General features: G+C 37.7%; 1 protein-coding gene across 13 annotated transcripts in view; it reads right to left on the bottom strand.

Moving 5' to 3' along the window:
* Positions 1-13614, bottom strand: part of TTLL5 (tubulin tyrosine ligase like 5) — a 254676-nt gene that overhangs the window by 159575 nt on the left and 81487 nt on the right. For 11 of the 13 annotated variants that reach the window (XR_014148340.1, XR_014148339.1, XR_014148337.1 and 8 more), the window contains 2 exons: positions 10891-10953; positions 5900-5938 (listed from right to left, as the gene is read on the bottom strand). Coding sequence is in view for 9 of the 13 variants with exons in the window: in XM_081830180.1 (XP_081686306.1) it covers positions 5900-5938; positions 10891-10953 (102 nt within the window). In the remaining 4 variants the exon portion in view is untranslated. The remainder of the gene's footprint in view (positions 1-5899; positions 5939-10890; positions 10954-13614) is intronic. The other 2 variants (XM_081830183.1, XM_081830185.1) reach the window with 1 other exon arrangement.

The following is a 13614-nucleotide window of genomic DNA, read 5'->3' on the forward strand; positions in this document are numbered from 1 at the left end:
TTTGTTAAAACAAAAATATATCTGAAGACAGTGTTTAAGTGTTTTTAAGTGTTCAGTCATACTGGCTGACTGTTTATTGCGGAACCCATAAAGTGCCACCCAATACCTTATACCTAAGAAGGACTGGGAACACTGGTAACACTTTAATTCTTAAGCTAGGTGGTGGCTACAGGTGTTTGTTTTATTGTTATTCATTATAATTTACTCAGACTTATACAAATATTCTTCTAATGTATACAATATTTAACAAATACAGATTTAGCAGAGGTTGAGACAAGGGGAGGGATGGCTGATACCTGTGAATATGGTAGCACAGAGCTAAGACTTATGTGAGAAGTGTCTTAGGAATGTTACCAGGGCCCAGAGTCTCAAGCATTCCAACTTCTCCCTTAGAGTCTACTTAGTTACAGGGGGATATGGGGGGAGGTGGTAGGGCCTCTCCAGATGTTGAGTAGAGTCAGAGGCACAGACAAGGGAAGGCAGCAGATGTTGGACAAAGCCAAGTTCAATCAGGCTGTGAATGGGAAGTGGGATGGGAAGAGGATGGCAGCAGCTACATTAGGCATTAGTTAAAGTAAGATAAATCATAAGTTAGGGAAGTGACTGGTATCAGGCCCAATCCAAACAAGGATCGGGCAAAGTACCATGCAGGCAGAGGTAACTAGGTCAGCAAAGAGAGAGAGGGCTCTTGGTCACTGGGTCAGAAAAGAAGTATCCATGTCAGTATCTGAAAGCAGGCAGCTGACTGCCCGTATACTCAGAACTCAAGATCTAACTGGTTGACTATGAATTCTCTCAGAGAACTGAACTCCCTAGAACTCAAAGTGTATTCCCTTTGAGGTCAAGGAATCATCCTCATTTCTCTGGGAGTTTTCAATCTCTGACAATGATGGAAAGGCTGTGTCTTTTGGTCTACGTAGGAGTTTTAGGGATTTCTGAGTGGATAAACTGGACAGTAAATCTTCTAGAAACTTTCTTTCCAGAGCAGGAAATCAGGCCAAGAATAGGGATGGTCCTGACACATGGGGGCAGAAACCAGAAGTAAATTAATAAACTTTAAAAATACTTCAAACCCAGCTTACCATTGCCCCAACAAATGAACACTGCACTCCCCCCCCCACGCACATAGTTATGAAAATAGATTTTTAGCCAATTAAATAATAAAGAAAATGAAACAAATCTAATATTTTAAAATAACAATTGTGAGCTTCTAAGAAACCCTGAATAGAGCAATAAATTCAAGTAGTACAAAGAATGGAGGTAGGGAATGATGGAGAAAGTGTGATAAACACTTCTGATAAACAGAATTCTAACGACCATGCTTGTCTTGTCGATCACTGGGTCAGAGATGCCCATGAGACCGCCCAGCATACGGCTGACATATCATAAATATTTTTGAATAAACAACTGAATTCCTTATAAATAAGTTGCAATACCTTTTAGCTACATTTACCTCATTTTATTTCTCCAACTTTTTATTATGAAAATATTTACACAAACAGAAAAGTTTTAAGAATTGTACAACAGACATCCATGTACCCACAGCCTAGTTTCTGCAATGAATATATTGCTGTATTTCTTTCAGCACATATAACCCACCATCCCTTCTTCTATTCATCCATCAATCCATCTAATTTTTAAAGCATTTCAAAGTTATACACAGAGGTCAGTGCACTTTACTCCTAAATGCTTTAACATGCAAATCATTAAGTTGCTCAAGTTCAGTATTTGTTTTATAGGGCTTTTGGTGTTTTGGTTGTTTTTGTTTTGTTTTTTGGTGAGCTAAACAATACATATACTGAAATACCCAAATATTAAATGCCCATTGATGAGTTTTGACAAATGCCTAAAACTACATAACCTGAACTCTAATGTTACTACCTCCTCAGAAAGTTCTCATGCCCCTTCCCAGTCAATCCTTCCCTCACCCTCCTAAAGGAGACCACTGTCTTAAATTTTTTCATCACATATTAGGTTTGTCTGTTCTAGAACTTTATAAAAATGGAATTATTCAGTATGAACTCTTGTGTGTAAATCTCCTTTCATTCTGTATGTTTTTGAGATTCATCCATGTTATGTGTATCCATATTTATGCCTTTTTATTGCTGAGGATTAGTCCACTCTATGAATAATCCAAAGTTTGCCTACTTTCTGGTTGTTGGACCCCCTAGGTTGTTTCCAGTTTGGGAATATTATGAATAAAGCTGCTATGAACATTTTTGCACAAGTTGTTTTGTGGTTATGTTTTTCATTCCTTCTGGGTAAAGATCTCAGCATGGAGCTTTCTAGGCTAACAAACTGGCAGACTCCTTCTCAAGTGCCTGTACAAGGTCATGCTGCCAATGACAACTTATCAGAGTTCCATTAGCTCCACATCTTCACCATTTGATGTTGTCGGTCACTTCGGCTTTTTCCCCAGCTTTACTGAGCTATAACTGACAAATAAAATTTAAGGCATTTAAAGTATACAACATGATGATATCATTTTGGCCATTCTGCTGGATGTTTAGTGGTATTTCATGATTTTAATTTGCAAATCTCTGGTAACTAATGTTGTTAAGCCCATGTTCACGAGCGTATTGGCAACTCACACACCTTCTTTTGGTAGTTAGTGTCTGTTCAAATATTTCACCCGTTTGTAAAAGGGTTGATCTATTGTCTTCTAATTCTTCAGTTGTAGGAGCTCATTATATTTCCTAGATATTGGTCCTTTGTTTGATAAGTATCTTCACTCGGTCTATGGCTTGCCTAGTCACTTTCCTAACAGTATGTGAGGATAAGCAAAAGTTTTTAATTTTGAGGAAATCTAGCTTATCATTTTTTCCTTTTTGGGTATTGCTTTCTGTGTCATGTCTAAAAACTTTTGCCAAGCCCCAACTCACAAAGATATTTTCCTAGATTTTCCCCAAGAAGTTTTATAGTAATAGCTTTTATGTTTATGACTATGAATCATCTCTAATTTTTCTGGGAGATAGGGGCTGAGGTTCATTTTTAAAAGCATGATATCGGGATGCCTGTGTGGCTCAGTCGCTAAGCGTCTGTCTTCAGTTCAGGTCATGATCCCAGGGTCCTGTGATCGAGCCCCACGTCAGGCTCCCTGCTCTGTGGGAAGCCTGCTTCTCCCTCTCCCACTCCCCCTGCTTGTGTTTCCTCTCTTGCTGTCTCTCTCACTCTGTCAAATAAATAAATAAAATCTTTGAAAAAAAAAATCTAAAGCATGATATCCAGTTCCAGCCCTATTTGTTAAAAAGAGTTTCCTTTTGGGGCACCTTGGTGGCTCCGTCAGTTGAGCCTCCGACTCTTGATTTTGGCTCAGGCCATGATCTCAGGGTCGTGAGATTGAGCCCTGTGTTGGGCTCCACGCCCCACGCTGGGCGTGGAGGCTTCTTAAGATTCTCTCTCTCCCTCTGCCCCTCCCCTGCCCCCACACTCTCTAAAAAAAAAAAAAACCAGAAAACAAAAAAACAAAACCAAAAAGCAAAACAAAACAAAACAAAAAAACAAGGAACATTTCTCCTATTGTGATAGCCTGAATAAAATCATCTCTAAAAAAAAAAAAAGTTTCCTTTCCCCATTGGACTTTGGGCCCTTTGATTAAAGTCAAATGACCATATAAATATAGGCCTATTTCTAGACTCTTTATTCTGTTCCAGTGATGAACTTGCCACAGTTTTGCTTACTATAGTATTATAGTATTTCTTTAGTCAGGTACCTTAAGTCTTTTTCAAGATTACTTTGGATAGTTTAAGTCCTTTGTATTTCCACACACACAAAAAAAGTTTTTTAAGTCAATTTCTGCTGGTGATGAAAAAAAATATAGTCAATTTCTACAAAAAAAAAATCTACTGGAATAATGATTGGGATTACACCAGATTTTTAGATCAATTTGTAGAGAATGAACTTTTTCTTTTTGCAATATTAAGTCTTCTAATCCATACACATCACATATCTCCCCAACTTATTTAGGGCTTCTTTCATTTCTTTCAGTAATATTTAGTAAGCTTTTACTGTATAGGTATTGAACATAGTTTGTAAAATTTATCCCTGAGAACTTCATATTTTCAAATGCTACCATAAACAAAATTTAAATTTCATTTTTAAATTATTTACTGCGAGTATATTAAAATGCCATAGATTTTAGTATATTGACCATGTATCCTTGCTAGGTATACTTATATGTTCTTGTAGCTATTCTGGCTTTAGGATTTAGGATTTCCTATTAACCAGATCATGCCATCTAAGACTAAAGACATTTGATTTCTTCCTTTTCAATCTGTATGCCTTTTCTCTCTTATTCCCCAGCCCTTGCTTTATTGTACAGCTTGGGACAACCTCTAGTATAAAGTGAATACAAATGGCAAAAGTGGACATCTTGCCATATTACTGATATAGAAGGATGCTTTCAATATTTTGCCATTAAGGATGATATTAGCAATAGATTTTTCATAGAAGGTCTTTACCAGATGAAGAAATTCCCTTCTATTCCTGATTTGCTAAGAGTTTTTCTCATAAATGTGAATTATGTAAGATGCTTTTTTTGCATCTAATAAAATGATCACCTAGCTTTTCTCCTTTATATATGGTGAATTATACTGACTAATTTTCAAATGTTAAACCAACTTTGTACTTCTAGCAAAAACCTTACTTAGTCATATGTATTACTCTTTTTCTTTATACTGGTAGATTCAATTTGCTAATATTCTTTGAAGAAATTTTTGTCTGTGTTCATGAAGATATTAGCCCGTAATTTTCTTCTTTTTTAAAATGTCTCTGGTCAGGTTTTGATGTCATAGTTAATGCTGACATCATAAAATGAACTGGCAAGTGTCCCTTCCTATATTTTTGAAAGAGTTCATGTAAGATTGGTGCTGTTCTTCCTCAAATGTTTGAAAGAAATTACAAGTGAAACTACTGGGCCTGGGATTTTCTTTGTCGAAAGGTTTTTGATTACAAATTCAATATTCTGAATAGATACAGGGCTATTCAAAATTTCTATTTCAGCTTGTGTCAGTTTTGCTACATGTTCCCTCCCAAGAAATTCAGACATTTCATCTGGGTTGTCAAAGTAGTGGAATAAGGTTGTTAATAATATTCCCTTAACGTCCTTTTTATGTCTGTAGGGTCTGTAAATTATTTCCCTCTCTCCTATCTGACACTGGTAATTAGTGTTCTCTTTTTTCTCTAGATCCTTCTTTAAACAAAAATTAGATTTACGCTTCAAGGGGTTTCAATGAGAAACCAGGTTTATCCTCATTAATCCTTAAATGTAAAACTAAAAGCTAGATATAGGATGTCTCTTTCTTCTTGTTGCCATTTTGATTTCTAAAGAGTCACAGCACAAAGGAGATGTATGTAAGGTCTCAAACCAGGGAGGTGTATGCTTAGATTTAAGAGTTTTTGGTGAGGTTGTAGTCTTTGGTTAGGCAAGGGCACCCCAGCCCTTCCTCTAAGACCTTTCTCTCCTCCAGCAGAATGAAGAGCCATGGGTGTTCTGCATACTTTCAGTTCTGTGGCAAACCTGAAGCAGTTCTGCTCAGTCCCATAAGGCACAGAGTTACATGCCCCAGGTATACCAAGGCCAACCATAACCACTTATTTGACTCTAACGTGGCTCTAACACAGTTTTGAAATCTCATTTATACTTTGGTGTCTCTCACACAGCCAAACAAGAAAACTATTATTATTAGTTCAAATGATATACCTGTAGTTATAAAAAAAGTAAAACCCAAACTTAGTTTGTAAAAAGTTGCCTCAGAATAGTGTTAATAGAAACATTTTTTATGTTACTATTCAAGCTGAGCCAAACCAAAAATGGTTACATAAAATATCATGCTTAGCCCCTGCATGGTCACACACTGTGCACATGGAAAGAATTTCTCAACTCTTAAAAATCAGTTACCGTGTTCTTCCTGTCAATAAGCTTCTTCTTGGGTTTCCCCTACAGAAGTAGAAAGGACAACTGGGTTAGAGGACTGTTCAGATATTCTCCCCTGAGTTCACACGTGCACACATACACACTCCTGAGATAACATGGAATTAGGCCAGGGAAGGCTTCTTTGGGGAGAAGCAGAGAGATGTACTGAGAAAAGAACAGAGTCCCATAAGCATGGGGGAAGAGCAATAAAAAAAAAATGAATTCTAGAAAAAAAGTATAACAATTACTTGCATCTGTATATTCAGTCACAAATCAAATCACACTTATTCTTCACAACCACCATGTGAAGATTATTGGCCCTGGTTATTTAAAAAAAAAAAAAAAAGCAGTAGGATAAGATCATTTTGTGACATGCCCAAGGCTGGAGCTTAGTGGGCTCAAATGGGAACCCAGAGGTTAGGTCTCAGAGTCCAGTGCTCTTCTTTATACTTTCACTGAACTGTATTATGTATTAGTAAAGGAAACCAATCTCAATTCTCATGGGGTTCAAAAAAGGATGCTCATGAGAAATAGATTATTCAAAATTTAAAAAAAAAAAATCCCTTTAAAAAAAGAGATGCTCTCCATAGTGTCTGAACTAGAGTTGGGCTCTCACCATAGGAAGTGAATGCCATTTATGTTTAAATTAGCTTTTGTTTTTCTTTAAAACATTGTCTCCTCATTCAATTTCCTTTCATTTAACACACATAACATCTCTCTTTTTTAACTTCCTCAGTTTTACTTGTATTCATTTGTGAATGTGTATACTTAGCTCAGTACAATTTTATCACTGTGTAGATTCACATATACATCACCACAGACAAGATACTGGACAATTCCATGACCATAGGATCCCCTGTGTCATCCTTTTATAACCACACACCTCTTACCTAACCCTTGGGTCCTTTTAATCCATTCTTCATCTTAAAACTTTATCATTTAAAATTTACCATTTAAAAATTTTAAAAATGTTATAAAAGGAGACAGATGCAATCAATGTTAAGATTTCCTATTTACAGAAAATCAAGTAGAAAGTAGGTCTTCACCAAAATGTTTGGTCTTTCCCTTCCCGTGTCTTCTTTTCATGCCAATGTCCTAATATTGTCTCCTTATCATCAGAAAGCCTCAAGATGATTTTAACTTTTTCATCAGATAATGGTTTGTTCCAGTAATATGCAATCATGGTTTCACATTACAATCACCTAGGCAGCTTTTAGGGAGTACCAATACTTCAGCCTGGGAGTTGGGCCAGAGCATCAACAGGGTTTATAAAATCTGCAGGTGCTACTAATATGTAGCCAGGGTGTAAACTATCATCATATTATAAGATAGCAGGTAAGATGCTATTTGTCAGGCAGGGTGGCAGGTGGGGGATGAGAGGGAGAGGGCAAGAAAGGCAGACAAAATTAACCAAAAAGAAGTAATTAGGGAATTAGTTTGAAAGTAATTCTGACAATAATACAACAGGATTTTCAAGAGGAAAAATATCAGTTTGGATTGAAGAGAACAAACTTACTGCAAGATGTTAGGGCTTGCAACAAATACAATTTCATTTTTTCGGTGCATGTTTGTGTGCGTGTGCCTACCATGTGGTACACTCTAGATACTGATAAAAACAAAGATGAACATAACAAAGTACTTCTCTCAAAAGCCAACTTGTGAAGTAGACAGGCTAGTAAGTAAACAAGCAGTTATAACACAGTGTGGGAATCTGAATCAGACTGAGGGATTGGAAGGGCTGGCAGAACCTCCTCCTAGTCTGGGAGAGGAAAAAGGACACAACTAGTAGAATGTAGGGATGGACTGAAGGCCATTCCATGGGATGGCAAGTATGTAAGAAGAAGGAGGCATGAAAGAGCAAGGTGACACGGAGGGATTGGCCAAGGGTGGATGTGAAAAAATAGAGATTAGGCTAAAATTAATCCTCCAACTGAAATTTAGCATTTCCTTTATAGACATGTAGGAAACTGTCTGCAGCAGTGTTCATACGATTTTATTACCAAAAAACAAAAAAACCAATATATCTTTTTTCATATTACTTTAGAGATGTTACAGGTATCTCAAAATATTGCAACATGTACCATACTTTTGAAATTATGGTGATTATTAGACCGGCTGGTGGTCTTGTTTATTGAATTGTTAATAAAAACCACATATATTACTACGTCTAAAATCTCTTTATTGTTATGCTCCCCCTGGGAGAATGCTTTCTCACTTTAGTGATGGTTTCCCAATTGCCTGATCCACTTCCTTCTCCCTCATGGGAAGCCCAAAGATGGAAACATTCAGCCTCAAACACAGAGTCCATGTCAGTCCAGACTGAAACAACCTGTGAGGAAAATCATGCAAACTACCTATCCTTAGCAAATGGTCCATTACTTATAAAAACAACTGGACAATCAAAGATCACTAAATATATGAGGAAATATAGTAATACAAACCAGAAAGAATGAGATGAATGAACAGAACTAATCTAGAAGAATTAAATAAAATACAAAAAACAGAAAGGAACTTTCAACAAACTAAAAAAGTCAAAGAGATGTGAAAAAATATTTATGATATTGTGATTTATATTAAGAAATATATATTTGGGGGGTGCCCTGCGTGGCTCAGTTGGTTGAGCATCTGACTCTTGATTTCGGCTCAGGTCATGATCTCAGGGTTGTGAGACTGAGCCCTGAGTTGGGCTCTGTGCTCAGTGGGGAGTCTGCTTGAGATTCTCTCTCTCCCTCCCTCTGCCCCTCCCCCCCATGCACACTCTCTCTAAAATAAATAAATACATGTTTTAAAAGAAGAATTTAAAGAAATATGCATTTGGTCTCCACTCCCATCTCTGGTATAGAGTACCTAAAACCTCTGGAACTTCCTAAGTGATGAGCGTGGTAAAGGTGCCTTTCGTTATGCCAATGTGGTGACTTTGGGAATGCCCTGGGTCACCGTCAGGATGCGGGCTGGTCACCAGAGGAACCAACCATGTGATCAAAGGGCTGGAACTTCTGGTCCCATCTTGCTGACCTCTAGGAACGGGAGAGGGCCTGGAGATGGGAATTCAATCACCAATGGTCAAAGATTTAATCAATGGTGCCTATGTAATGATGCTTTCATAAAAATGCAAAAGGAGAGCATCCAGGTTGGTGCACACGTGGAGATCTGGGGGAGCCTGGCACACCTGGAGAGGGCAGAGTTCTGTACCCTTTCCCCATAACTTGCCCTATGCGTCTCTTCCATCTGGCCATTCCTGAATTATATCCTTTTATAATAAACCAGTGAGCTAGTAAGCGAAACGTTTCTCGGAGTTCTGTGAGCCACACCAGCAAATTAATCAAATGGAAGGAAGGAGAGAGCTGTAGGAACCTCTGATTTGGGGCTGGTCGATCAGAAGTCCAGGTAAGAACCTGGCCTTGCGACTGGTGTCCAAAGTCAGGCAAAGGCGGAGGAAGTGGGGAATGACACAGTCTTATAGGACTGAATCCTTAAACTGCGCAATCTGATGCTAATCTCTGGGCAGACAGTGCCAGGATTGAGTTGAATTCTCAGCTGCAAACAGGGGACAACTGCTTGGTGCTGTGGGGGAACCCGCCCACCACACTGGAAATAGGACCAGAACCATTTTAATATTACAGCCATGAACTCTAAAAACTAGTCAGAAATCAAAAATAGTTCCTGGATATTAAAATCATACTTGCCAAAGTTAAAAAGGTAAATTGAACAACCCTCTCCTGTCTGGTACTGAATAACAAAATAGACAGGACTACAGATCAATTTAAAATTTTAGAAGAAAAAGTTCAAGAAACCTCCCAGAATTTAAAGCTAAGAAACATGAGATCAAAAGAATGAGAAAAAAGTAAACAAAAACAAAAACAAAAAACATGGAGCATATAGCAAAAGATCCAAAATCCATCTAACAGAAGTTCCACAAGGAGAGGAAGGAGAGGATGAGGGGAATATTTCCCACAGATGGAAGACTTAAATCTGCAGACTGAAATGACTCACCCACTGCAAAGCCAAAATAATGAAAAGTAACACACTAGAACATATCTTGGTAAAATACCTGAACTCTAAAGATAAAGGAGCCTGTAAAAGTTTCTAGGATTCCACGTGGGGGAGGAGAGAAAAAAACAGGTTAGATAGAAAGAATTGAGCTTCCATGTCTTCTAAGTGAATCTGAAGGTCTCTTTCATTAGAAGCTAAGTAGTGTAATTATTCCATCAATGGTAATAACCACAAATTTAAGGGGGAAATGGCAAATCCCCTATATTTCCTGATAATAATTCACAAAATTGTAAGAAATGGCTAAAATCTGGGTATCTGTTTTAAGCATCCTGTGAAAAAGCACATATAGCCTGAAAATAACATAAATTTCTCTAAATAACTAAGGTTCCTTAGTTTGATAGTCAATTACTAAACTGTCCTGCAAGACAATTACGTCTTAGGGGCAACAAAAGTGTGGGACTAAGTAGTGCCTGATTGCTGTGCTCTTTGAATTCCAATGTCCATTTTCCATCATTCTACCCTATCATCCCTTGTATTGAGGTTATCAATTGTCATTTTTTTACAACTCCTGGTGTATTTATTTTGTGAATTACCACCTTGCTCTACCTTTCCAAATCTGATCATTCTAATCTCTTCTAGTCTAGAAAAACAGATGAGGACATTGTGTCTAATGTAAAAAGGCACAGAGTACAGGTCTTCCTTTAAGAAGAATAAAGTTTAGGGCATTTGTTAAGATTGTTTAAAGATCATTATGGTTTAATATGTGGCCTCTGGAAACAGTACAAAGTGCTAAGAGTTAATGAATTCTGGGACAATGAGGTATGATACTGTGTTTTCTCTGCAAGGCCCTCTATATCAGAGATTTTCCGAAAGACCTTTTTTTTTATAAAGCCTCTTTCCTTCTTTTGTATGTACCTTCTCTTTATCACATAATCTAGTGATCTTATAAGATTAGCAAATTTACAAGATCAGCAAATCCCCACCTGTCCTGGAAGAGACGTGTTGCCAGCATATAGTTCATGGAGGTCTTGTGTTCGAGGTAGGACCTGAAAGACAAAGAATGAAACTGGCTATTTCTTAAGTTTGGATGAAGGGAAAAAATATGGAAATAAAGCCATGAATCAAGCACAGAAGTGACAGGTTACTTATATACGGTTTCTTAATAAACGTACGGTTCTCTAAAGTGGCAAAGGAGGAGAAAGTTGCTTAAATCAAAATTATAAAATACCAGAGTAGCAGCAGATACAATAAAATGAAAAGGATAAATGGAGTTGATTTAGAAAGTAAAAAGAAAGAAATGACAGGATTTCTTGGATTAATAAAAAGTGACACCCTAAATTCAGAAAATAAAACTGTAAAGTAAAAACAAAGCCACCACCAAAAATCATATATAACTAAGAAAGAGGTCAAATGAAGCCGGGAATGGGGAGAAGCATAAAGGGTGTGAAAATGTAGACAGAAGATGGTTTCAATCATGTTATTTCTCAAGAGCTTTCAATGGCTCTTCGACGCTTACTTCAGGAGGCATACTTTCTCTTCCAAGCTTTCAAAAGTTGGATAAGCTATACCACCAATTCCTTCACACTTTTTCCAGATGGTTCCCCAACATTGATCCTGCCATATAGCCAGACAAGCTCCCTTAAACTACTCTCACACCACACTTCCCAATGATCCTTTTGCCTTGGTCTGGACACCTCCTCACACCCTCTCCACTTATCCACGATCTACCCTTCAAGACGCAGCTCAAGTCCAGTCTGCTGCACAAAGTCCTTCCCTGACAGGACTGCTCTGAGACTATAGAAGCACCCTTGTCTGAACTACCTTAGCCTTTACTGAATGCCCAAAGAGGGACCTGTCATACACTGTCTCATAGAGGAAATTTTTTCTTCTCAGAAAGCAGCATGATACAGCAGGAAAAAAGTCAGATCCAGAGTCAGAATACCTGAATCAAGTCCCCCTGGGTGATCACGGAGAGTCACATTATCTTACTGATTACTTTCCATATCATTAAATTGGAATAACAATGATGTGCATGAAGTACATTATAATGACGAAAAGCCATACAAATGAGCTATTTTTATTATATGTATAAATAATTTCTCCATAATCCCACTGTTAACTCTCAAAGGGCAGGGATCCCACTTAATAAAAGGCATATTTGTTAGTAGATAAATAAATACACCTTCTCCACTCTACATGATGGCAGCTCAATTAGTTTAATATTCTTTTTTTTTTTTTAAAGATTCTATTTATTTATTTGAGAGAGAGAGAGTGAGAGAGAGAGCGCAAGAGGGGGTAGGGTTAGAGGGAGAAGCAGACTCCCTGCCGAGCAGGGAGCCCGATGTGGGACTCGATCCCGGGACTCCGGGATCATGACCTGAGCCGAAGGCAGTCGCTTAACCAACTGAGTCACCCAGGCGCCCTAGTTTAATATTCTTGGCCTTACTCTGCCTCTTTTCTCAGAGACCCAGGAGAGGTGGAGTGACTTAACCAGATTGGTAATTTAGGAAGAATAAACAGAAACGCATCAATGAGCACCTCCCATTTTTCTCTTGGGAGACAATTTCCCCTTAGGAGGTACATATCATCCTCTACTGGTCCTACAGGGTCAGGTGCTCCTCCCACACAGCCCAGTCTAACCTCGCCTATAAATGGGCATGTAAATCTGCCCATATCAGGAGTTCAACAAAAAGGGTGTTTGCTTGTAGATAGATATAATCAAATCTCCCAACCTAGACTTGATTAGGAAAGAAGGAGATATTTTGGCCTCCATCTCTCTTAGTCTTTGTCTTACTCCCATTGGTTCAGAACCAAACCAGTAAAACCAAACCAAACATTATTGGTCTATTATAAGAGACCCCAACATTACCTGTAATTGGTTCCTTAGAAAAGGCACTTAAATTAAGGTCCTGACTCTTGAAATACTCAAGAGTAGAGGTTTCCACTTTCATTAATTAAAAGATATGTTTTCTAGGAACTGCAAATATTTAAATTCTTCAAAAACATATCAAAAGAAAACCCAAGCAATATCTTTCTGTTGTGTTCCTAGGTCTTTGTAAGGTATAATTACATTGATAGAATATTTGTAAGATGAAAGGAAGATTTCTCTATGAACAGCTGGGTTTTCAAAACAAAACAAACACAAAATGGGTACTTTCTTTTATTCCTCTAAGTTCTAGCTCTATACTTAGAACCACTCATATCCCAACTAGATCAAAAGCCAATCACCAGAGGAAGAGAAATATGTCAACTATAAATAAGTACAGAGATTCTCAACCTTATTGTCATCAAAGAAAAAGCATCACAAGGGACTCTGAGTCTTTGGGTGAACACAAATCTGCTTAGGCATAGGGTAAAAGTCCACAAGGTTGGGCAAAGAGCAAGTGACAAGGTAAAGAACATTAAAGAGAAAGTATAAGCTGAGTATTTTCCAGAATTCATGCAGAGCTACCCATTGATTGGTTCCCACCAGCCAAAATGGAGAAATCTCATTGAATATGGGGCTCATTTAACAGACATCTCCAAAGACTCTTTAATAGTAAAACTTTCCTAGATCTAAACAAAAAGCTACCCTAAACAAACCATAAAAATGTTTTGAAATGAACTGAGTAATGTACAGAATTGTTGAATCACTACATTATACACCTGAGACTATATAACACTGTATGTTAATTATACTGAAATTTTTTAAAAAATGTGTTAGAATG

This window comes from Leptonychotes weddellii, chromosome 9 (assembly GCF_054177405.1).
Source record: "Leptonychotes weddellii isolate Sample4059 chromosome 9, ASM5417740v2, whole genome shotgun sequence".
Classification (NCBI taxonomy): Eukaryota; Metazoa; Chordata; class Mammalia; order Carnivora; family Phocidae; genus Leptonychotes; species Leptonychotes weddellii.